The following is a 23659-nucleotide window of genomic DNA, read 5'->3' as shown; positions in this document are numbered from 1 at the left end:
CTTGTAGCCTTTGTTGCCAAGGCCCTGTCTTAAACCCACAGGGTTTGGCTGGTGGTACAGCCAAACCTGCCAGGCCAAACAAAAAAAATAAAAGTTGGCTAACCCTTTTGGCTGCTTGTCACAATGCGTTTGTTTAGCCTCAAAAGACACTGTTGAGGCTCTGTTGAGGCTATACAGAGTTTCAACAGAGCCTCAACTGAGCGTCGGTATTTTTCAGCAACAGACAGATATAATATATGAGGAGATGGATTATGGATGTCAAGGTAGTTCATGGGAGAGACGGACCATGTTCTCTGAAATGATTCCATGATGAGATTAGAGAACAAAGACCAGCAGGAGGGGGAGTCTGTAGAGAGCTGAGGCTCCATGATGGAGGTGTTCCTGCAGTCTAGACACCAGTGAGACTCGGTGTGTGTGTGTGTGTGTGTGTGTGTGTTGTGTGTGTGTGTGTGTGTGTGTGTGTGTGTGTGTGTGTGTGTGTGTGTGTGTGTGTGTGTGTGTGTGTGTGTGTGTGTCAGTGGCGGGCGTGGGCGAGGCCTATGAGGACGCTGCTAACTGCTTGTGGCTGTTGACCAACTCCAAGCCCTGTGCCAACTGCAAGTCGCCCATTCAGAAGAACGAGGGCTGCAACCACATGCAGTGTGCCAAGGTACACACGCACACTCACACAAGCATCGATACATTTAGGGAAATTAAAATGATGTTTTTTGCTGACTCCTGTTTAAATTCTGTAAGTAAATACGGTTATTGAAATTGAAACTTAAAAGTGACTTATTAATTGGCCACTATCCAAAATGATTCTCTCTTTCACTCTCTCTTCATCTCTTCCACTCCTTCTTTCTCTATCTTTCGCTCTCGCTCTCTCTGCAGTGCAAGTATGATTTCTGCTGGATCTGTCTGGAGGAGTGGAAGAAGCACAGCTCTTCGACGGGGGGCTACTACCGCTGCACCCGCTATGAGGTCATCCAGCAGCTGGAGGAGCAGTCCAAGGAGATGACCGGAGAGGTAGCACCACCACCTAACTTTCCAACCCCTACAACATGGCATCACCACCTAACACTCCCCCCAGCACAACACGGCAGCACCACCACCTAACACTGCACCCACCACAACACAGCAGCACCACCACCTAACACTGCACCCACCACACCATGCACCACCACCTAACACTGCACACATCACAACACGGCAGCACCAGACTCTACCACAGTCTACACTCTACTTGTCTTCCGTTGTAGCCTAATTCTGAACTACTAGGATTGCTAAGGAGCCATGTATTACAACTCATGGAGAATTGCATTAGCAAGGGCAGGGTTAGGGATTCGATTGCTACTGGGACCTAGAAGGCATTCTCTCACAGAATGGTCTATTGTAAGACACTTTGAATAACCAGCATCCACTGGTCGCTGGTCAGTTGCACAGAGAAAGGGGAATTGGTGTATCAATTGTGTGCAGAGGCAGGTCCTTGCCAGTGAAGCTTCTCTGATTGTTTGAGGTGGGAGAGCTATCCGGTAGCAACGAGTACCCTTAACCCTAAATTGGTCTATAGGCAAACTGCAAAGAAAAGGAATTCGTAGGTGAGGCAGTTTGAAGTCACTGCTGGACATGTTTCTACGAACAAGCTCCTTCACAAAACTGCCAACCCATGTACATGACATGCAAATATTTCGGCCGATTCCAATGCTTAGTACACATGTCTGTGCATGTGGCATGCACAAATTTGTAGTCTTGCAGGAAAAACCTCAGCTTTAAGGTGTTGCACACAGATTTGCTTGCTACATGTCCTATTCATACAGAGGTACTCTCACAAAGCGGCCCCCAACCTATGGGGGCGGGGGCTGCTGCTCTTACACACAGAGACACCGTTATTTGAAGTTGGTTTGATGTTGTGTTCCAGGCAGAGAAGAAGCACAAGAGTTTCCAGGAGCTGGACCGCTTCATGCACTACTACACTCGCTTAAGGAACCATGAGCACAGCTACAAGGTAACAAACACACACACAAGAACCATGAGCACAGCTGCAAGGTAACACACACACAAAAACCATGAGCACAGCTACAAGGTAACACACACACACAAGAAACATGAGCACAGCTGCAAGGTAACAAACACACACAAGAACCATGAGCACAGCTACAAGGTAACACACACACAAGAACCATGAGCACAGCTACAAGGTAACACACACACACAAGAACCATGAGCACAGCTAAAAGGTAACAAACACACACAAGAACCATGAGCACAGCTAAAAGGTAACACACACACACAAGAACCATGAGCGCAGCTAAAAGGTAACACATACACACAAGAACCACGAGCACAGCTAAAAGGTAACACATGCACACAAGAACCACGAGCAAAGCTAAAAGGTAACCCATACACTCAAGAACCACGAGCATAGCTACAAGGCAACACAGACAAATGAGGGGCTGTCATTGTCTGATCAGAGTGGGTGATCAACTGTTTTCAGAACAACACAGACAGCTGTATTTTGCAAGATGTTTTGCTCACTGAAGTGCAATCACCACTCTGGCCATAATGGAAGTCTCTCTCTCACTCTCGTTCTCTCTCTCGTTCTCTCTCTCTCTTGCTCAATCTCTCTCTCTCGATCGCTCTGTGTCTCAGCTGGAGCAGAAATTGCTGAAAACCGCCAAAGAGAAGATGGAGCAGCTGAGCAGAGCCTTCATTAGCCGTAAGACTCTCTAAGTAATTCAATTAGTTATTATTAAGAACTAGTTATTTACTAAATTACAACAATCATTTCATACAAGTTATTAAAACTATAGTATAATTGTATACAAGTTATAACTACATAGGTTACAACAACAATTATAATCTTTTATACAAGTTATTACTACTATAGTATCATTTTATACAAGTTATGACAACAATGTATGACAGTAGGTGTCACACTGCCATACAATGGGACATTCCTTCATAGATGTAATAGCTTCAGGGTTTGGTTCCAATTCAGAAGCTGAACTTGGAGGCTCAAATGCTTTTCTAATGCGAGCTTCAGGTTAATCCAAACAGATGTCTTCTTCACACAAGGCCGACCACTGCCACTAAATACAGAGAGACCCATTAGACCCTGTTCACAAACAGATGATTGCAATTCATGAATAGATTCCCTGTCCGCCTCTCGAGTTCCCTGTCCGCCCCAACCCGACTCAAAGCCGTGTCCGACACAGTATTCTTTTTCACCCGTTTCATCCAAATTCTGCGGTTCACCCATCAGGTACCCGAGCCCGTGCAGGACTCTGGACGCGATATCCCCCACTAGGATTCTTTATTCGTTGTGGAAGCACAAGAGACGTCCGAGAACCCGACACTCTTTAATTCATAATATCATCTTGAGGCGCACACAGCTTTTGGCCCTGATATTATATATTATATTATAATATATAGATACCTATATATTATATAATATTATATTATTTAGATATAGAGCTCCGGGAGTCCGCAAATGGCAACAATCACTTCTCCTCCATGCTGCAGTTCTAGATTGCAGGGGGTTAACGCTGATTGGCTGTTATGTTACGTCCTTCAGGGAGCGAACACTGATTGGAATTGTGGGAGTTGTCGTCTTCAATCTACAAGCGCCAAAAAGTCACTGTCCGCATTTTCTCGGTCAGGAAGTCATCAAATTAGAAATTTATGTTACTATTCGACTACACATATGACCCACTTTCAATACAGATTCATGACTCCACTAAATTGAGTGAAATTCTACTTTAAAATGTGCTAATGCGATAAGGATAAGGGGCTACTTTGGGTGTGTTTTTGTGCTTGTGTTTATTTGCATAGATTCCTGACTGAGGTGTGTGTCTGTTTCTGTGGGTGTTGTGTGTGTTTCTGTTTGGTGTGTGTGTGTGTGTGTGTGTGGGTCCCTGTGTTTCTGTTTGTGTGTGTGTTTGGGTGCAAGCTTGCGTGTGTGTGTGTGTGTCTCTTTCTGTGTGTGTGTGTGTGTGTGTGTGTGTGTGTGTATGTGTGTGTGTGTGTGTGTTTGCCCGGGCAAGGTGAGGGGACGCCTCCGGACACGCGCTTCATCGAGGACGGGGTGAGCGAGCTGCTGAAGACGCGCCGCGTGCTGAAGGTCTCATACCCCTACGGCTTCTTCCTGACGCCCGGCAGCACACAGAAGGAGATCTTTGAGCTCATGCAGGTGAGTCGCAGGATGCTCCCCGTCTAGCAGACTAACCCTAATGTAAGCTAGCAGTCTAACCCTAATGGAACCTAGCAGTCTAACCCTAATGGAAGCTAGCAGTCTCACCCTTAACGGAAGCTAGCAGTCTAACCCTAACGGAAGCTAGCACTCTAACCCTAACAGAAGCTAGCAGTCTTATCCTTAACGGAGGCTAGAAGTCTTATCCTTAACGGAAGCTAGCAGTCTCACCCTTAACGGAAGCTAGCAGTCTAACCCTAATGGAAGCTAGCAGTCTCACCCTTGACGGAAGATAGCAGTCTTACCCTTAATGGAAGCTGGCAGTCTAACCCTAAAAGAAGCTAGCAGTCTAACCCTAATGGAAGCTAGCATTCTTACCCTAGCGTTAGCTGGCAGTCTAACCCTAATGGAAGCTAGCAGCCTAACCCTAAAGGCCGATATATGCTCTGTTTTAGACGTAACGCGTAAGCACGTAAGATACATAACCCCCCCTTGCGCGGTAAAATATCCCCCCTTACGTGCTTAAGTGCGTCGCCCAAAATTCCTGACTATGCGACTAAAACACTACGGCCCTACGCAGCTCGCAAAGACTGTGATTGGCCAGCTAACCACATCCTTTCAGGAGTCTCACATTTCCGGTTTTACAGCAACCTTAACATCGTTCAGAGTGTGGAAAAAGACCGCTAACCTAAACTTAGCTACTGCTACTCTCGTCGAAAATACTGGAAGTGCATAAATATAAACAAGCCAGCGATTTCCACTTCCACGCCCACAGATTCGTTCGTTGCTCCCCCTACTGTTCTGGCGGAGAATCCCCTTGCAACACGCGCAATCCTTAAGGAACCTTAAAGGAACCGTAAATCAAAACTTGTCTAAAACAAGTCCCTTGTGTAAATTACGTGCTTACGTCTCTGCGTCTAAAACGACCCTAAATCGGCCTTAACGGAAGCTGGTTGGAAGGAATCTCTTTTGATCGATGAGACGGACGGAAAAACACACACACTCCACACACCAGGTGGATAGATCACATTAACACAACGATAGATAGATAGATGGATAGATGGATAGATGGATAGATGGATAGATAGGTGACAAGAATACATCAGCAGATAGATAGATATAGATAGATAGATATAGATATATAGCTAGGCGACATGACTACAGCAGCAGATAGACACGGCTCTCAAGTCTCACGCATTCGGCGTGAGACACACACAATTCAACCCATGCACACGCTCACACGCCACACTTCGTTCCTATTTAACAGTCGAACAGGTGGGAATCAAATGGGTTCCCGTACCTAGGGTAACCAGACGTCCTCTTTTGCCCGGACATGCCCTCTTTTTGAGACACTTTTAAAAAAAATTGTCCGGGCGGAATTTCAAAATCGTCCTGGATTTTATTACAAAGCCTCTTTACCACAGCATTGGCGTACTGAATGCAACAGATATATTTTAAGCATTGGACTGAGTGCACCATAAATACATATCTTTGCACGTTTGCAACGTTTACAATTTCAGGGAAAAGTATATGCCTCTACTGGTGTTGCTTAGGCCAATAGCCTTTTGAGGCAGTGTTTCTGAATATAAGTGTTAAGGGCCAATAATGCTTACTATCATACATTAATCACCATGTCTCTGGGCACATTTGTATGCACTTGCATGTTAATATAGAAGATAGATATAGATATATAGCTAGGCGACATGACTACAGCAGCAGATGGATATAGATATAGATATATAGCTAGGTGACATGACTATAGCAGCAGATGGATATAGATATATATAGATGGATATAGTTATATAGCTAGGCGACATGGCTACATCAGCAGATTGATATATATATATATATATATAGCTAGGCAACATGACTACAGCAGCAGATAGATATAGATATATATATAGATAGATATAGATATATAGCTAGGCGCCATGACTACAGCAGCAGATAGATATGCATAGATAGATCCAGATATATGGCTAGGCGACATGACTACTGCAGCAGATGTGTGTGGAGAGAGAGAGAGGGGGAGAGGGAGAGGGGGAGCTAGCGCGAGGGAGAGGGGGAGCTCGCCTAGCTAGCGCGCGAGCTAGGCGACATGACTACAGCAGCAGATGGATGTGTGTTGGTCCCTCTCCAGACGGACCTGGAGATGGTGGTGGAGGACCTGGCCCAGAAGGTGAACCGGCCGTACCTGAGGACACCATGCCATAAGATCATCAGCGCAGCGCGGCTGGTGCAGCAGAAGAGGCAGGAGTTCCTGGCCTCCGTAGCGCGCGGTGTGGCCCCCAACGACTCCCCCGAAGCCCCCCGCAGGAAGTAGGTGCTTCCCAAAAGGTCTTGAGTCGATAAAGGCTTTTCAGAGATGACTGAAATTAGGTTTGGTCTCCCAAGTTGAGACTTGTGAAAAGATAAACAAAAGTCTAGATCCATAACAGTGTATTCTTCTCCATCTCAGTTACCCAGGAGGTTCGTGGGATTGGGAGTACCTGGGCTTCGCCTCACCGGAGGTAAGAACCCATACACACTGCTGTAGTCTTCTGTTGTCATGCTCTGACATGCTTACCATCAGCCTCACTTACGCTAACCCTTAGCTTAATTTACACTAACACTGAGCTTAAAGACTGTGTTGCAGGTTACCGGAAGTTTTGATTAATGGGTACATAAAGCACTCAAAATATGTATATCATTTATAAAATGTCTCCAAAATAGTGTGAAAGTCCAAGTTTTTGTCGTTTTTGTCAGTAACGGCTGTTTTCTAACGCCATTCGGCGATGACGTCACATTGGGCAGACGTGATGGAAGGTAGCCTCAGCCTATTACTAGAACTATGCCTATTACTAAGAGGTGGTAAGAACCACAAATAACATGTATGATGGCCCACAGCCGTATAATTTCAAACCTGTCAGACGTGAGAGGGCGAATGAGGAAATGCCGAGAACTGATGCCGGTCAAAGCAAATTTAATGCATGGTCAGAGGAGAATGAGTGGAGAGTTGCTATCATTTAGCAACGCAGCAAAGAGCGCTGGAGCTAGTCAATGAACAGCAGTGCATACAATAACGACACTATTATTTATTTTTACTGTCAGTGAACTTAGAAGAGCAATCAACTGAATAAATGGCAGGTATAGCTTATCGGACATGCAATCAGTGTACTTGCAAATTAGTGCCTGCAAGAATGACCGATCGTGGTGTAACATAACCATCATCTACCACAAATACGATCAGACAGATGTACCTTGAAGTACACATACACAAAGCACATTCGTCCAACCCGGAGGATGCTGACAGACAGCCCACAACAAGCCAAACATCACCACGGCCGGTGTGCTCTCTCTCTCTCTCTCTCTCTCACTCTCGCACGCCCGTACACAATCACTCCAACGTATCCAACTCTAAGACTAGGCTGCTTCACTTACTACAACTAACCACAAGGTCTTCATAACCATGCAGTATGCCGAAGCCGGAAATGACACACGCACAGTCGCACACGCTCATCTTATGCAAAACAATCAGTTTTATCATCAACATTCAGTCACTGCAAAGATTTAAAGAATAGCCTCTTACCATAAGTTATAATGGACCCAAAGTGTGTGATTGATACAGTCTGGTTTAGCTTTCGCCTGCTAACCGTTTTTAGTGTGACTTCTCAACATTCATCTGTTACGCGCACATGGCTAATTTGCATACGTGCACAGGACTGGCTGGCTCCGCGAGGCAAATAATAGAACATTTTTAATCATCTCTCTCTCTCTCTCTCTCTCTCTCTCTCTCTCTCTCTCTCTCTCTCTCTCTCTCTCTCTCTCTCTCTCTCTCTCTCTCTCTCTCTCTCTCTCTCTCTCTCTCTCTCTCTCTCTCTCTCTCTCTCTCTCTCTCTCTCTCTCTCTCTCTCTCTCTGCATGTGTCTAGTTTTAATGTGATGTGTCAGACTTGTTGTCTCCCTTGTTCTGTGTGGTCTTATAGGCTATACTGTCCTGTGTGAGCCGAATCACCTAAATGAATTCCCGACGATTTGTGTTGTTTGGTATTAATAAAGTCTTGACTAGGCTATCTATCTATCTAGGCTATTGATTAATAATTATTCGCCGAAGTGAATAGTGGGGAATAGGAATAGTGGGCTATTCCCCTCTATTCACGGAGCCTGAAGTGAATAATTGTTAATTAAATGTTTTAGTATATACTACACGTGAACCCTAAAAAACAAACAAGATAACACCGGGATTTATTTGTTTTTATTAGCGGTTAATTTATTTTTATTAGAGGATATTTTGTGATGAAAACAATATCGAGTTTGAGATGTCAATCATGGGATATTGCCCAAATTGCCAATATCCCGAGATAGCGAACCAATTAAATTGCACCATCTTAGGAGGTTCACGTGTAGCATATACTTACTATATATAATATCTACAGTATGTATTTATCTATGTACCTGTATAATCTGCTGAACACTCTTACTAGTCTCTACTCTCAAGGTTCTCAATGCGGCTTTGGTCCGTGTCTCCCCAACATGACGTCATGCAATGCATTCTGGGGGAAATGAGAATCAATAGCAAACCGCAAAAATAGTACCTACTTTTTCGTATTACACTCCGTTTTGTGATACCTAACAACATTAAATACAATGCATTACAGTTTAAAATCTTTATTACCAACAAGCAAATTGCACAAATTCATTGGAAAATGAGACCTGCAACACAGCCTTTAATTTACGTTTACCACCAGCCTCACTTATTCTGGCCCTTACCTTAATTTACGCTAACCCTTAGTTTAATTTACGCTTACCATCAGCCGCACTTACGCTAACCCTTATCTTAATTTACGCTTACCATCAGCCTCACTTACGCTAACCCTTAGCTTAATTTACGTTAACCTGTATAATTTACGCTAACCCATATCTTAATTTATGCTAACCCTTAGCTTAATTTACGCTAGCCCTAAAATGTATTTAGAGAAACCCTTAACTTATTTTACACTAACCCTTAGCTTAATTTGCGCTTACCCGTAGGCCAAGCCTATGGGTTGGCCTAAATTAAACTTGTTTATTTAGGCCAACCCGTAGCTTAATTTACGCTAACCCTCAGCTTAATTTAGTGGTTTTCCTTGATGCCCGGCTAACACACTTCTGGTCGGTGAAAAGTGTCCTGCGTGGCAGAAAGTGTCTGTGGCTGACCTGGTGTGTGTTTAGATGCTGACTCGTCACTCTGTACTGGGAGGAGGGGATCCAAGAGAGAGGCAGTCCCAGGTAACACGCACGCACGCACGCACGCACGCACGCACGCACGCACGCACGCACGCACGCACGCACGCACGCACGCACGCACGCACGCACGCACGCACGCACGCACGCACGCACGCACGCACGCACGCACGCACGCACGCACGCACGCACGCACGCACGCACGCACGCACGCACGCACGCACGCACGCACGCACGCACGCACGCACGCACGCACGCACGCACGCACGCACGCACGCACGCACGCACGCACGCACGCACGCACGCACGCACGCACGCACGCACGCACGCACGCACGCACGCACGCACGCACGCACGCACGCACGCACGCACGCACGCACGCACGCACGCACGCACGCACGCACGCACGCACGCACGCACGCACGCACGCACGCACGCACGCACGCACGCACGCACGCACGCACGCACGCACGCACGCACGCACGCACGCACGCACGCACGCACGCACGCACGCACGCGCACTCTAGGCCATCTGTACCGTGCTCAAGTACAATTGCCCCCCCCCCCCCTGCTGTGCGCTTGCCTGTGCTCACACTAGGGCCTAGGCAATCTCAACTGGGCCTGAGTACGCAGACCGTGCCGCAAAAAAGGCTTGCATAAAACGGCCTATTTGACAGTGTAAAAACGCTCAGTGAATGAGGGCTGTATCTGTGTAGAACGGCTCCAAATAAGCAACAAAGTCAGTTAAGTGTCAACTGTGTTCTCTGTGTTGTTCTACTAAGCAGCGGAGCGCTTGGTGGTGATATTACGACGTGATGACGTATGTACAAGAGGCAACCGCACTCGGGCCCAGTTGAGATTGCCTAGCGTGAGCACAGGCCAGCGCACAGCAGGGGGGGAGGGCAATCGTACTTGAGCACGGTAAAGGTGTGAAATGGACTTGGGCACGGTACAGATGGCCTAATGTGAGTGCGCCCTGAGTGTGCCCTAAGAGCTCTATAAATAAAGTGCTTCGTTTTGCACTTTTTTCTAAAACATGCAATTGCTGTCTGCATGAGCTCCTTCTGTGAGCTGAGCCTGATCATGCTGGCCTTCCCTGAACCTCCAGCACACACAACCTAGCTTTGGTTTTAAATACCTAGACAAATACCAAATGTCTTCCTACTTCCTTCTCCTCAGGAGTACGCTGACCTCCAGTACCGACGGCGGCATCGCCAGCGTCGCCGTGGCGATATGCTGAGTCTACACAGTCTGCGGAGCGGCAGCAACACGCCAGAGACGGGCCGGAGGAGTGACAGCTCTGGTTAGAAAACGCTCGTTATGAGCACACTCGTTATAAACACACTCGTTATCAACACACTCGTTATAAACACGCTAGCTATAAACACACTAGTTAAAAACACGCTAGTAATAAACACGCTATTGCTAAACACGCTAGTTATAAACATGCTTATTAGAAACACGATAGTTATGGACACAATAGTTATAAACACGCTGGTCATGAACACACTAGCTATAAACACACTAGTTATAAAAACACTTGTAAAAGCACACAAGCTAGAAAACGAGTTATGCCCCGTTTACACCATCCCGCTAATGGCCGCTAATGGCCGATGGACCACCGATGTGGAAGTCGGGGTGATTCGGGTGACATCGGGCTAAAAATGTATGATCGGGTCAATTTATCGAGGTAGCATTTACATAAACCCGATAACATAACGATTTATGCCAGGGAAGACACCCGAAGTGCGTTTGGCGTCATTTGACGTCATTTCGAATGACGCCAAACACGTCAAATGACGCGTTTGTTGTCATTTGGCGTCATTTCGGGAGAAGGCCAAGGGGAGACTGGTTTAGACAGATATTTATTTATATATTAATTTATATTACAATAGCGATTTTATAATAATAGAACGCCGGTTCTAAATGGTCGAAGTACCCCTTTAAATATAAAAGTACGACATCCATCCATCAACCCCTACTTATACCCAAGTGACAGATCGACGGTCTTTCTTAACACAATCTGGTCACAATCGTTATTTGTCGTTAGACTATAGGTATAATTCAACCTGCAATCTGTATGTTTCGTGTTACATTGGCTTACATCGGGTCTAATTCGGGTAAAAAATAAATAGCGTGACTCTATCGGGTGTAATTCGTGTGCATTCGTGTAATAAACGTGCTATTCCGTATGTCTTCCCTAGAGACGTCGGGTGTCTCTCGGGGGTCTTTCGTGTGTTGAGGTTGCCGATATCAAGACGATAAAACACGATAAAGCGCGGAAGATTAACGAATATAGCCGATGTACCCCAGGAAAATTCCCGAACGACTTGCGATGTCTTACGTTATACTCCAGTTCTATTCCCGATTATAGCCGATTAGCCCATAGCAACACCTGGTAACCGATTCTACCCCGATAGACCCAAAATTAACAAACATGTTCGTTCTTTGCCGATGTTGCCCGATCATTGAGCTTTTCTACCCGTTGTCTAACGATGTTCCCGGAAAGAGTAACAGTGTTTCCCGATGCAACCACGCTATTTGCCGATGTTATAACGATAGCTGCTGATTTAGCCATCGGGCACCATCGGGGTCCACTATCGGGTAGGTGTAAACAGGGCATTAGCTAGTTAGATATTCTTCACTAGTTATAAACCCTGAGCAAATTGTGTGTTGTACAGAGGGACTAGAGAGGAGCGAGAGCAGAAGACGAGCCCTGGGCTCCCTGGACGACGAGGACCCCAACATCCTGCTGGCCATCCAGCTCTCCCTGCAGGAGTCCCGCAGGGAGAGGAGCCTGGGTCCCCTGGAGGGAGGAGGAGGAGGAGGAGGAGGGGAGGAGGAGGAGGAGGAGGAGGAGGAGCGCCAGGAGCTGGATGTCAGGAGAATGGTGATGGAGGGAGGAGAGGACCTCAGATTGGGTCTCGGGGTTAGCCTGGCAGGCATGCTATCCGCCTCCGAAAGCCTAGAGGCTGACGGGGCGCTGGGACCCCCCCGCGGCCCCCCTACCTACCCCACCTCCCGTCTCAGCGCCCCCCGCCCCCCAACCAGGACAGACTCTGCCCACCAGCTTCCCCCACCCTCCACCTCCTCCACCTCCTCCATCACCCCCCTCCCTCTCCCCCCGCCTCCCCCTGCCCTATGTGCTGAGCTGCTGGAGCTGGGGAACGTGACCGCGCCCTACGGGGGGCCGGCTCAGGGAGCGCCGCCGCCGCCCCTGCATCACACACGGGACCACTGCGAGCTAGCCGTCGGCCCCAACATACTGACCGTCCAGCACCTGCTTGACCACATGGCCGCCGCCGCCGGGCCCTGCGGCGCCGGCCAACGAGAGCAGACTTACCGTCTGGTGGCGGGCGACCACTCTGAACGCACTCCCAGACGCACCGCCCCCGGTGCCCCAGAACGCCTCCCTGCCGCTCGCCCCCCTGCCCAGCTGTGCCTCCCCTCCCCGGGCACGGAGCCGGACCTCCTGGTGTCCCCCGTCATCCCCCCGGGCGGGGCCTTCACCCCCAGCGACCCCCAGAGCCTGGAGCCCCTGGACCCCGAGGCCGGGGTCCAGCTGCTGGACAACATCATGGCCTGGTTCAACCACAACATCAACCCCCAGAACAGCCCCCACAGCCTGGCCCTCATCCCCTCGCCCCCCACCACCGAGACCGAGTCCTCCCCAGACTCGCTCACCGAGCCCAGCTCGGAGAGGCTCTCCTCCAGGGGAGCCCCCCCCGCCTGGCAGCCCCTGGAGGGTGAGCCCGAGGCGGGGAGCGATGGCCTTGGGGTCGGGGCCGGGGGCGGGGGGGGCCTGGAGGCCTTAAGGCCTGACAGTCTGGAACTGGACCTGGACCTGGACCTGGAGTTGGATAACAGGGAAGCAGGCGTAGAGGGTCAGGGGGCTGTGGAGGGTCAGGGGGGCGTGGAGGGCGTAGAGGGGGCCTGCGATGGGGACTTGCTGCCCCTGGACGAGACAGGCCCTCTCCCTTGCCCCCCCCTCAGCTGCAAAGACGATTCTGCTCCCAAAGCTCCCGCTAGCGAGACAGACTCAGAGTTAGACCCCGCCCACCGAATAGGGGAGGACCAATCACCTGAGGAATGGGAGGAGCAAGTCCATTTAGTGTGAGATTTTAAATGGATCTGAAAAACACCAAGAGAGGAGGGGTTGGGTAGAAAGGATATTTGGAGAGGTTAGAGATTATCAGAGTGACACTGACAGAGTTAGATGTGGAAGGAGATGGGTAGATGGAAAAAAATAACAGGAGTTAGTTGTTTTTAACTCAAGTGTTTCATTTTTTTGTTATACTGTATGTTAATGGCAAAGTTTTTGCGACCACTTTGTTCCTTGTCTGGGGCGCTTTGTCAGGTAACAGCGACGTCTGGAGGAGTGTGATTCAGGCCGGCTGTAAGTGGATGCACTTATGCTTTGACATCTAAAAACAAGTGTTTCAAAGTCAATCCAAGGGTGCACCTTATGAAAGCTACTGATATCATAGTTGTTTACTGCTTCAGTCGTTTACGTTTTGAACTATTTATTTAATATTTTTATCTGATTGTTTGTCCTTGTTGTCAAGAGTTGCTCTAAGGGTTCTCCTCGGGCGATGCCTGGCGCTAATCATGCAGGTTACCATGGTGCCCGCATCTTGCACCTGCAACTTGGGTAACACCCATCCACAGCCTCCACCCCCTCTCACCCATGACTACCACCCCCTTACTACTGCACCCAGCCAGCCTGTACTGACTCCCTGGTTGGCCGGGGTGGTATTAAAACCTGCTGACGGAGCGTTACGATAGCCTGAGTACCTGCTGACGATAGCGTTACGATACAATCACCGTCATCATGCCACTATTTATTTTACCAGGGATGTCCATGGTGACACGTGTGCCTCCTGAGGGCCGCACTCGGGACTGACCTTCATCACAGTGTTGTCGGGGAAAAGGCGTTGTTTTATACCCCGCACTCTACAGCCGACGGTGAAAGAGTTGGACGCACCGGCAACAGACCTTGGACGTCAAATCGCCGGGCGTCACGGCGATGGTATCTAGTTTTCCTTGGAGCTACGCCCGTTGTGATGATGTGGTGGGATCACTGAAGGAATTAAACTAGCCTCTTTTTTAATTTATTTGATGTTACTTTACCTGTCGGCCAGAGTACAGGATGAACTACACATTGCTCCTAGAGCGGCCATCACAATCAATCTTTCCAGATCCCTCTGCTATTTTTCCATCAGTCATTATCGGAAGGAAGTTATCGGGCAACATGGCTAACGTTTACAGAGTGACTAAATTAAAATAATTATTGGACACTTGCACTGTTTGAATCCAAACACTTTAATTTAGAAGGATTTCAAATATGAATTGAAAAAGGGGCTTTTATTTTGTATATGTACCTACTCCTTGACTGACGGCCAGTACAGTGTGCTATTGATGAATCTATCAACATGAGAGGCTTTGATTGTTTTTTGATATTATTCTTAAGCTCACCATTCCAGTTTTATACCCCAATGCAGAATAATTTTCCTTTCCTATGAGATCACTCTGTTCAGTCTGTGTGCCTTTTTAGTTCTATTTAATATATCTTTAATTTATTTTTGTTTAGACGCTGCATTATCTTTATACAGAGCTCTTGAGATATAGGAATTGTGACTTTTACGATAACCGACATAACACCTCTCTGGTGCGACTGTTGCCATATGTGGGAAAGGGGTTCAAGTTACTAGTGAATGACCAGATATCCCTTTGTGCCCTTCGAAGTCTGGTAGACCAGAGGCAAATGCCACAAAGCAAAGTCCACTTGCTAGCCAGCCTCTCTCGTCAAAAACACATTCTTAACTTAAAGTAATTCAATAACGTATAACTCAGAGGATACTTTATTCAATCTTTCATCCTCTGGCTGGATTTACGCTCTCTTGTTCTGAGTTCATTCTAAGTTCATGTTTTTATATAAGGGTCTTGCTGTGTGAAGTTTCCTCTGAGTCTTTAGTTTTCCTACTGCCTGTATCTTAAGGTATACTACTCAACTGTACTGTTTACAAATGGTCAAAGTTGAACACTGCCTTTAGTTGTCGATAGGTGCTTTGAAAAACAGACTGTGTTGATGATATTGGTTTGACTGTGTTGCCAAACAGATGTGAAATAAATATTAGCGACACACTACCCAGGAATAAATTGGGTTTTGAACGCTAGTTATTGAAAAGTAGTGGAACTATTGGTGTTTTATGAATCAATCATATATGCCTCCACTTAGTTAAGCTTTTGGTTTTAAGCTCCATCAACCAAAATACTGCTGCATTGTTCTCACCTTGTTTGAAGTGAATGGTGGCTTCAGGTATATCTGAGTGAAGGTGACAGTATTTAAATCATCTCAATGAGAAACCTTTTTCTTAAGGTGAGTATTGTTTGGACATGGAGACGCTGTACCTAGCGTGTCACTCGGTTATAATGCCTGAAGCTCTGCCAAAATGAGTTCTGACTAGGACTAGAATTGCTTTCATGACATTGGAACTGACTTAAGGCTATTATATAATTTGTAACTGATTCATCAATAGTTTCCTTCATCATTGATTTGAATAATCTTATCTCAATTTTAGTATTGTCAAGGAATCCTTCCTCATCCATGCTCTACCAATGACTGTACACACCAGTGTTGATTGAACTTCCACAGATTGTACCTACATTCCCAATCAATCAAGAAGACCAGAGCCAATATTTGATCTGTGCCCAGTAGGCCTACTGTTAAAGAAAGTTTCAGTGCAAAGATTACTCTCAATAAAAGAGATCAAAATAATTGAATGATTTAATTCCATAACTGACTTTTACTGTCTACTGCCTAAACAAATACATTTTAACCCTTGATTCTAGATGATCTACTGAGTTAGCGTGAACCATAAAGGCCCTTTGGATCTCTGTTGTGTCTAGGTGGGACTGGGTTCTAGGTAGGACTGGGACTTCACCGTTGTCCCACTAGGCGGCGATGTCCACTATTTATTCTCCTGCATTGTGTCGCCCTACTGATGACGACAGACCCCTGCGACGGAACGTATTTCATACTACACAACGGCGGCCTTCTTGAGCGCTGTAATTTTTAATACTAGGTGGAGGATTTGTTTCCAGAATCCATCACCGTCATGAAACTTGTCCGGTAAGCGATGCTTATTTGTGAACCTGTATCGATTCATGTAATTTGCGGTTGATGTTAGTGACCGATCCTTTAGGATGGCATTGGATTCTAAAAGGAGCAGAGTCCTGAGGCGGGAAGCTTCGGATGAATGGAGTCCGACCAGGGCTCTAATGTGTTCCTAACTTCATTAATTAACACATTGTGGTTCAGGATGGATCCAGTTAAAGAATGGAATCGACCGATTTCGTTAAATGTGTATCTCCACGGTATTTTATGAGGGCATTTTCGTTGTTTTTCTCGCCGAGTAAAACGCTGGTGCTAGCTTCGAAGTGCATCAAGATATAAATAATTGATTATAGAAGGGACCCTTTGCCGGTTCTCATTCCCTCAGACCGTATTTAATCTAAACGAAAAAACGTTACTTAGTAATGCTCCTAGCCTACTATGATCTATGTTTAGCTTAATGCTAACGACACATAGTGAACAATGCATAACAATCTCACAGATTCCAAGAGCAGCATAGTGAACAAATGGTCTGATCAACCCTTATTGCAATGAACAGGTTTTTGATGAAGCTCAGCCATGAGACGGTCACCATTGAACTGAAGAATGGAACCCAGGTCCACGGCACCATCACAGGTGAGTACCTCCCATTGGATGGAGCAGACCATTCACTTCCGGGTTCACCTATGCAATACAACTCATGCCTAATGGTTGGTATTCAGCTCAGAGCCTTCCCTGATCGCTTGTGTTCTGCCCATCAGGTGTCGATGTGAGCATGAACACTCACCTGAAGGCAGTGAAGATGACTCTGAAGAACCGGGAGCCCACACAGCTGGAGTCTCTGAGTATCCGCGGCAATAACATCCGGTACTTCATCCTGCCCGACAGCCTGCCGCTGGACACCCTGCTGGTGGACATCGAGCCTAAGGTCAAGTCCAAGAAGAGAGAAGCAGGTGAGCCATGTCTGAAGAGCTCACCGGTGCTCTGGTTCCCCTCCTCTTTCTTATTGATTCATCAGCAAACCAGCACAACTCTCAAGACCCCTTCAATCAAGAAATGGTTTGAGTTGCACGTAGAGAACTAAACAACATTTGTGCTTGAGTAACAGTTTCTGACCGTATGTTAGGGCTGTACGGTATGGACGAAAATCTATATCGCGGTATAATTTGAGGCATATACGGTAACGGCATCATATCACGGCAGGGTTTTTTCTAGAAAAAAAAAGTAGCAGGGAGCAGACCCCTGCGCAAAGCCGAGGGAGCAACGCGCACGAGGCGGGCGATGGTGTGGAAGGGGGGTCTCCCCCTTCCACGGCGCGAAGCCTTTGAAAAAATAATGATTAAATGGTACATTCTGAGGCTATCTTAGAGAGAAATTCTAGCTCTTGTGGTCATCCTGAAAAACTAAAATACTATCAACTTTTGGTAGACTTGTACAACTTTACCCTGTAAATAAACACGACAAATTTCAAAAATATTGGCTAAACTTTTATTAAGTAGGACAAATCACAACAGCAGCCGTCTGTTCCTGAGACTGCCCCAACGGCTCACTGCCTTGTCAAAATCAAATTGATCAATTGCAAGCCCCTCAATACTGATCCTGAGGAGGTGGTTCAGGGTAGCGTTAGTCATGGTAGACCTCCTGTGCCATGCCTCTATCTATGGAACAAGTTCTGGGGCTCTAGAGTCAATAATGGCGACGCTATAGAAATGTTACTATTGTTGTCGTTTTGCACTTTGCAGACGGTCCCTAAGCTCGCGGCTGAAAGCCGACTGCTCGTAGAAGCCAATGCAATTCAGTTTTGCACTTTGCAGACGGTCCCTAAGCTCGCGGCTGAAAGCCGACTGCTCGTAGAAGCCAATGCAATTCACCGTTCGCTAAAGACGGCTCGTTTGGATGAAAACTATGTTGTAGCTGGTTCTCTGGGTTACTACACTTTTATTGGGCTAATTCGGCCGTGCAGCTGCCATTTAGTTCCCTGCTACGGGTTCCCTGGTAACAGGGAACCCGTAGCTTTGTGCAGAGAGAACTGGAATGGTCTTGTATACTTGCTTAGCATCTTAGCGCCTAGACCAAAAACCCATTCAAATACATAGTAGCTAGCTAGCTAGCTGCTAATAACTTTAACGTTAGCATGTCGACTCGGTCTGGGAAACTCCAATTCGGATCGGAATATTTTTGGAGTAATTATAAGTTATTTGAGGATCAGACACATTGTCAGGTGGTGGTGTTGGGATATTTTCGCGGAGAAAAGATCGTTTTGAGAAATAGTGTATGTTGTACAGCAGCATGTAAGTACAGATCCAAGTCTGACAGGTTCAGTCGGCATTTCGGTAGGATGGCGCACGCCGGGAGTATCGGGGCGCAGCGCCCCTGTTCCCTTGTTTAGAAAAAACCCTGCACGGTATGTTAATTGTATCATCTAATTTCGATATAAATGCTTCTGAAGGGGTAGAATACTGTTTAGGCAGCAAAACTGCATAGGAAAAACTTTTCTCAAGTTACTTCCAGCTCTGAGAAACACTAATTTTTAATAGAATAGAATTCCTTCTCCACTTGCTCCACCCTGCTGACGATTGTTTAGACCATCTCTTTATAGCCCTTTCCATCGACATTTTGAAAGGGAACCGTGTCCTTATAAGTTAAAGTAACAGGTAAACAATGACAGCGTTTGTTATCTCGTTCTGCTGCTGGCTTTTTTTTGGACTGGCTTTGAAAAATGCCTGTGGAAGCGATGTCTGAGATGCAGAGACAGCTTCATGCTACCAGCGTATGTCTCATACGGTGTGGAATGAGATGAGAGCTTGTGAAGGGAGCATACTGCCTGAGAATGCAGTATTGGTGTCAAACCTGTCCCCGGTAAAAGTAACGTTGCGCCGAATTGAAAAAGGAACTACGCTTTGTTAACATATTTACAGTAGTTACACGTAAATTTAATTTTTACGTGAAAAAGTAGTTGCGTAACTGTATTAACGCGTTACTAACTGTAACGCGTTACACACAACACTGCCTACGACACACCGGTGTCACGGTAACGTCAAAATCCATACCGTAGCGCAAATTGGTGGGTGTACTTTCTATACCGTTTATACCGTACACCCCTACCGTAGATTACATTTGGAAACAATTATTGGACATAACCGTCCAGCTCATTTAAATAGTTGAGACTTTAATGCCCTGTGCCTGTTCCTCTAATGTCGATGATGATATGAGGCATATAATGTAAATTTCTCTATGAGCTGGTACTTGTTGATTATTCAGAATAAACCAGCGCTCTGAGAGGTGAAACAGTCTTGGAAATTGTTGGGACTCTATCAGATTTTCAAACATGGAGACATTTTGAATGGAATGATGGTAAAAATAAACTAATTGCTCAGTCAAATACAAGTTACTTTTTAAATCCTGTTGTGTTGTATAATATGGATTTGTGAGGCTCTGAAGGCTTAAGATATTCTAAACTTGTGGTCAATAAGATATTGGCGTTAATATAGCATTTCAATACTAACAGGTTATAACGTGACATTCTGCATTTTCTGGGGTTCTGGGCAATACCCCTGAGATGATTTGGCTGCATTCTCTAGTAATACTTGAGTCTGTTCCTCATTTGGCTGCAAAAGCTTTCAATAAATGGACCCAATTTTAATTTGCCATGAGTGTTCCTGTCTAGTAGCCTGGATACCAGCCTGAACTCCGCCCACAAAAATTTTTGTGTCTGGGAGATTCAGTCTGGAATTGAGCTAGTTGGGAGGTATTCAAGGCCTCGAAAAAGTGATCTGACCAATCAAATTGTAAGGGCGGGCTTTATACGTTGATGGACAGATGATACACATTTACGTAATCAACCACGTCACCAAAGAGCGCTCGGTTCGAATTCGTGTTCAACAAACATGGCTGCCGCTGGAGAGCTGAGGCCCCGTCCACACGAAGCCGATTTCATGGCGAAACCGCAAAGGTCTTGTACGGTTCGGCCTTCCGTCCACACGAAGCCGGCGAATCCGCTGACCGAAACCGCAAACTTCTGAAACCACCCTCGGAGGTGGTTTCAAATCTATCCGGTTTCGTTTTGGTTTCGTGTGGACGCCTGAAACCGACTGAAACCGCAAACCATGACGTCATCGCCCCACCCCTCGACCTCCTAGCCAATGGCTCTTAAGCCCGCGGAGTCTCAGAAATCATAATAAAAAAGATGATGGCGGACTACAAGCTTGTAATCGTTCTGCAGCATATCATGTCCCTTGTTGGGTTGCTAAGCCATTATTTATTGAGAATCTAGTTCGCCATCGTAGAAGAGCTGTTTGTTTGTGTTGTTAGTGGTTCGGGGGGCAGCCTTTATGCGCATGCTCGCCTCTTCTTCTTCTGGATTTGTGTACCAGAAGCAGCGACCCTTATGGGCCTGGAATGTTTACTACAGCGTTTCTACAGATCTATCCGGTTTCGCTTGGCTTCGTCTTTACGGAGATACTTCGAAACCGGATAGATCGAAACCGTAACGGTTTCGCCCGTTTCGGCTTCGTGTGGACGGGGCCTAAGAAGGGTAGATTCTGCCATTGAGTCTGTTTTAGAAGACCTCGACAGCGCCTTAATTCTGAAAGAGGAACAGAGAAACGCAATCAAGGCGTTTGTAGATGGAAAAGATGCGCTCAGTTGAGTTAGTTTGAGAATAGCTGTGCGTCGCACAACATACGTCACATACTACGTTGCTCTGATTGGTTTTAGGTCTATCCAATTGAGCGAAGAGGCATTTTCCTTCCTGGTTCCGCCCTATAATCACAGCCCAATGGTTCGGTCTCAGACTCATATTCTGACTAGAATTATGAGTATGACATCGTCAGGCTACCTGTCTAGGCTATCCATCGCTCTTTCCAATCCAGTGAAATAAGGAAAGATTTGGTTGTAATGTAACAGTAATATTTACTCGTTCACTAAGAACAGTGACCGAGTGAGATGAATATGAACCACGGCTTGTGTACGCCTGTTGCCCACTTAGTCTGACATGCTGGGGTCTGTGCACAGAGCTCACTGGGTGTTGGTTTTGAGTCAAAGTTTGTTCATATTAAATGCTGAATCAGTGGGCATAGGTCGACAGAAGTTCGACCAGCCATACAAATCTCCAGCCATACAAATGCAAAGGGAGACATTCATACATGCATACACTATACACAAGGGCCCCTTGCTTTATAGGTAGAAAAAAAACACTTATTCATATACTCTGCAATTAATAATGCTTGTTGTACTTACAAACGTATGAATTGGAGTTGGCAGACATTACTGCTGCAGAATCTATTTATTTTGTATCAACTTATCATCTTTTTTTTTATTACTAGTGTTATATTTAAAAAGCTAAACTACAATAGAACGTAGCACTGCCATATGCTGGGCTGGGCTACCTTGTTGGCTCAACTCAGAGAAGACGTGAGGCTTTCTCAGATAGTTAATTGTTTCTAAGTTAATTGTTTCTAAGACAGTATGATTGTTTTTGTGTCATCCCCGAGATTTTCCAGAGTTGCAACCTTTACAATCTGCTGTTCCGAAATAGGCCTAAAACCGTAAAGCATTTTTTGATTTGTAATTAAAATAACAAAACGAGTACATTTGAGATGCGATTTGAATACTTGCCTAATGAGCAAATCTTCGGGCTCAGCGCTAGATGTCTGAGTTCTAACCCTCCTTCGTCAGTATGAAGTTTGCCCATTTCGTATGTACTACAATCAAGAACAATATACAGATCTGATCATTCATACTGTCATGCAGCCCTAGTTGGCTGATTCAGCCCAACACATCAGATTAATTAAATTAAAGAATGAGTGAAACTTGTTTCACCTTGTTTAGCCCGGGTGCCAACTCACCTGCACTCCAAAGGAAATTTGTCATTAATAATTTGAGAACTTTTAAAACGCATTGCTTTTGTAACAAGAACAATTTAGAATTAAAACCTTTTTAAAAGGGAAAACGTATTTATTTGGAAGGCCTCTGAATTGCGTCACCGTGGGATACTATTATGCGTTTCATAAGCATTTGCTGCAGGGTTAACCATGTTTCTTTGTGCGTTATTAGATTGAACCAGGGAGCTCCTGTTAATCAGGAACCGCCTATTGGACTTGTAGTGTGGTCAGCATCTGTGTGTTCCTGCTTCCTAACCCTTTCATCCTCTGTTTATCCCAGTGGCTGGTCGGGGCCGAGGCAGAGGTCGTGGGCGTGGCAGAGGCAGGGGCCGGGGTCGCGGGGGACCCAGGAGATGAACACCACAGCGATGCAGTTCTTTGCCGTCGCCTCACTGTTTGTACAGGATTTTCTTTTGTTCTTTTTTTAATGCAAGGAATGTGTGAATTCCATGTGATTATTATTTTTTTCTTTTGGTTTTTCCTATTTTGTATATTAAAATGTTCTCCTTGAACGCAGAAACGTTTATCTTGGATTTATTTTATGATTTATTTATGCAGTTGGTCATTCTATAGTTTTCGTTTTTGGCCTATAGTCATTACATTGGCCTTGGCTGTATGAGATTTCACTAAAAGTTATGAAAATCGGTACCATGAAGTTAAAGAATATGGTGTTTCATGGGTAACGGTTTACCTACCAACCGTCATCGATGACAAACTACCTGGTGATGAAGAAACATTTGTTCAGACTAAAAATCGTTACTGTAATTGAATGGATATATTTTTATCATTGGTATTGGATTGTTACGGACTTTGACTTGGTATTATAAGAATGGAAATACAATTTCTCATAGTTAATGTAAAGTACATGTGCTGGTCCACATACCCCGAGCAATAGGATATAACTACTCAACCAATCAAAATATGTAGGAGGGGAAAACTGACTTTAGCCACAAAGTCCAACGGATGACTGCTGATTCAACATCTGTGGTGTACAGTGTCATTTCCACGTGTGCCAATTAATTAATTTAATCCGGAACAACCTTATGGGAACTCAATCCCAAAGATATTAACTGGAGCCCTACCAAATCCTCAGATTACGTTTTGTTTTAATCATGCACCACAGTTGTTGCTGAAAGCGACATGTGGAACGCATGGAGCACCATATCCCTTCCTTGAGATCATCCTGACCACTTAACCCCATATTCGGTTTGTGGGGTGGCTAGAAAAGGTCTGAGCCAAAGGAACCATCCAAACGGCTGACGGACCACGTTGGTGCGTTCAGCTGAGAACAGCC

The 23659-nt window shown here is 45.9% G+C and overlaps 2 protein-coding genes across 2 annotated transcripts in view; both read left to right on the top strand.

The window, feature by feature from the left end:
- Positions 1-15559, top strand: part of LOC132451589 (ankyrin repeat and IBR domain-containing protein 1-like) — a 42920-nt gene extending 27361 nt beyond the window's left edge. Inside the window, 10 exon segments of the mRNA XM_060044159.1 lie at positions 388-649; positions 871-1005; positions 1898-1984; positions 2629-2695; positions 4023-4168; positions 6309-6487; positions 6627-6678; positions 9358-9414; positions 10549-10672; positions 12051-15559. Of these exon segments, the coding sequence (XP_059900142.1) occupies positions 388-649; positions 871-1005; positions 1898-1984; positions 2629-2695; positions 4023-4168; positions 6309-6487; positions 6627-6678; positions 9358-9414; positions 10549-10672; positions 12051-13486 (2545 nt within the window). The 3' untranslated portion in view covers positions 13487-15559.
- Positions 15560-16344: 785 nt separating this feature from the next.
- Positions 16345-22889, top strand: snrpd1 (small nuclear ribonucleoprotein D1 polypeptide). The gene is made up of 4 exons (XM_060044372.1): positions 16345-16501; positions 17043-17119; positions 17245-17436; positions 22646-22889. The coding sequence occupies exons 1-4, from the start codon at positions 16488-16490 to the stop codon at positions 22720-22722; spliced, it is 360 nt and encodes a 119-aa protein (XP_059900355.1). The 5' UTR covers positions 16345-16487; the 3' UTR covers positions 22723-22889.
- Positions 22890-23659: the final 770 nt, after the last annotated feature.

Source organism: Gadus macrocephalus, chromosome 22 (assembly GCF_031168955.1).
Source record: "Gadus macrocephalus chromosome 22, ASM3116895v1".
Taxonomy (NCBI): Eukaryota; Metazoa; Chordata; class Actinopteri; order Gadiformes; family Gadidae; genus Gadus; species Gadus macrocephalus.
Note: the sequence above shows the minus strand (reverse complement) of the source record. Positions and strands in the feature narration are given on the sequence as shown.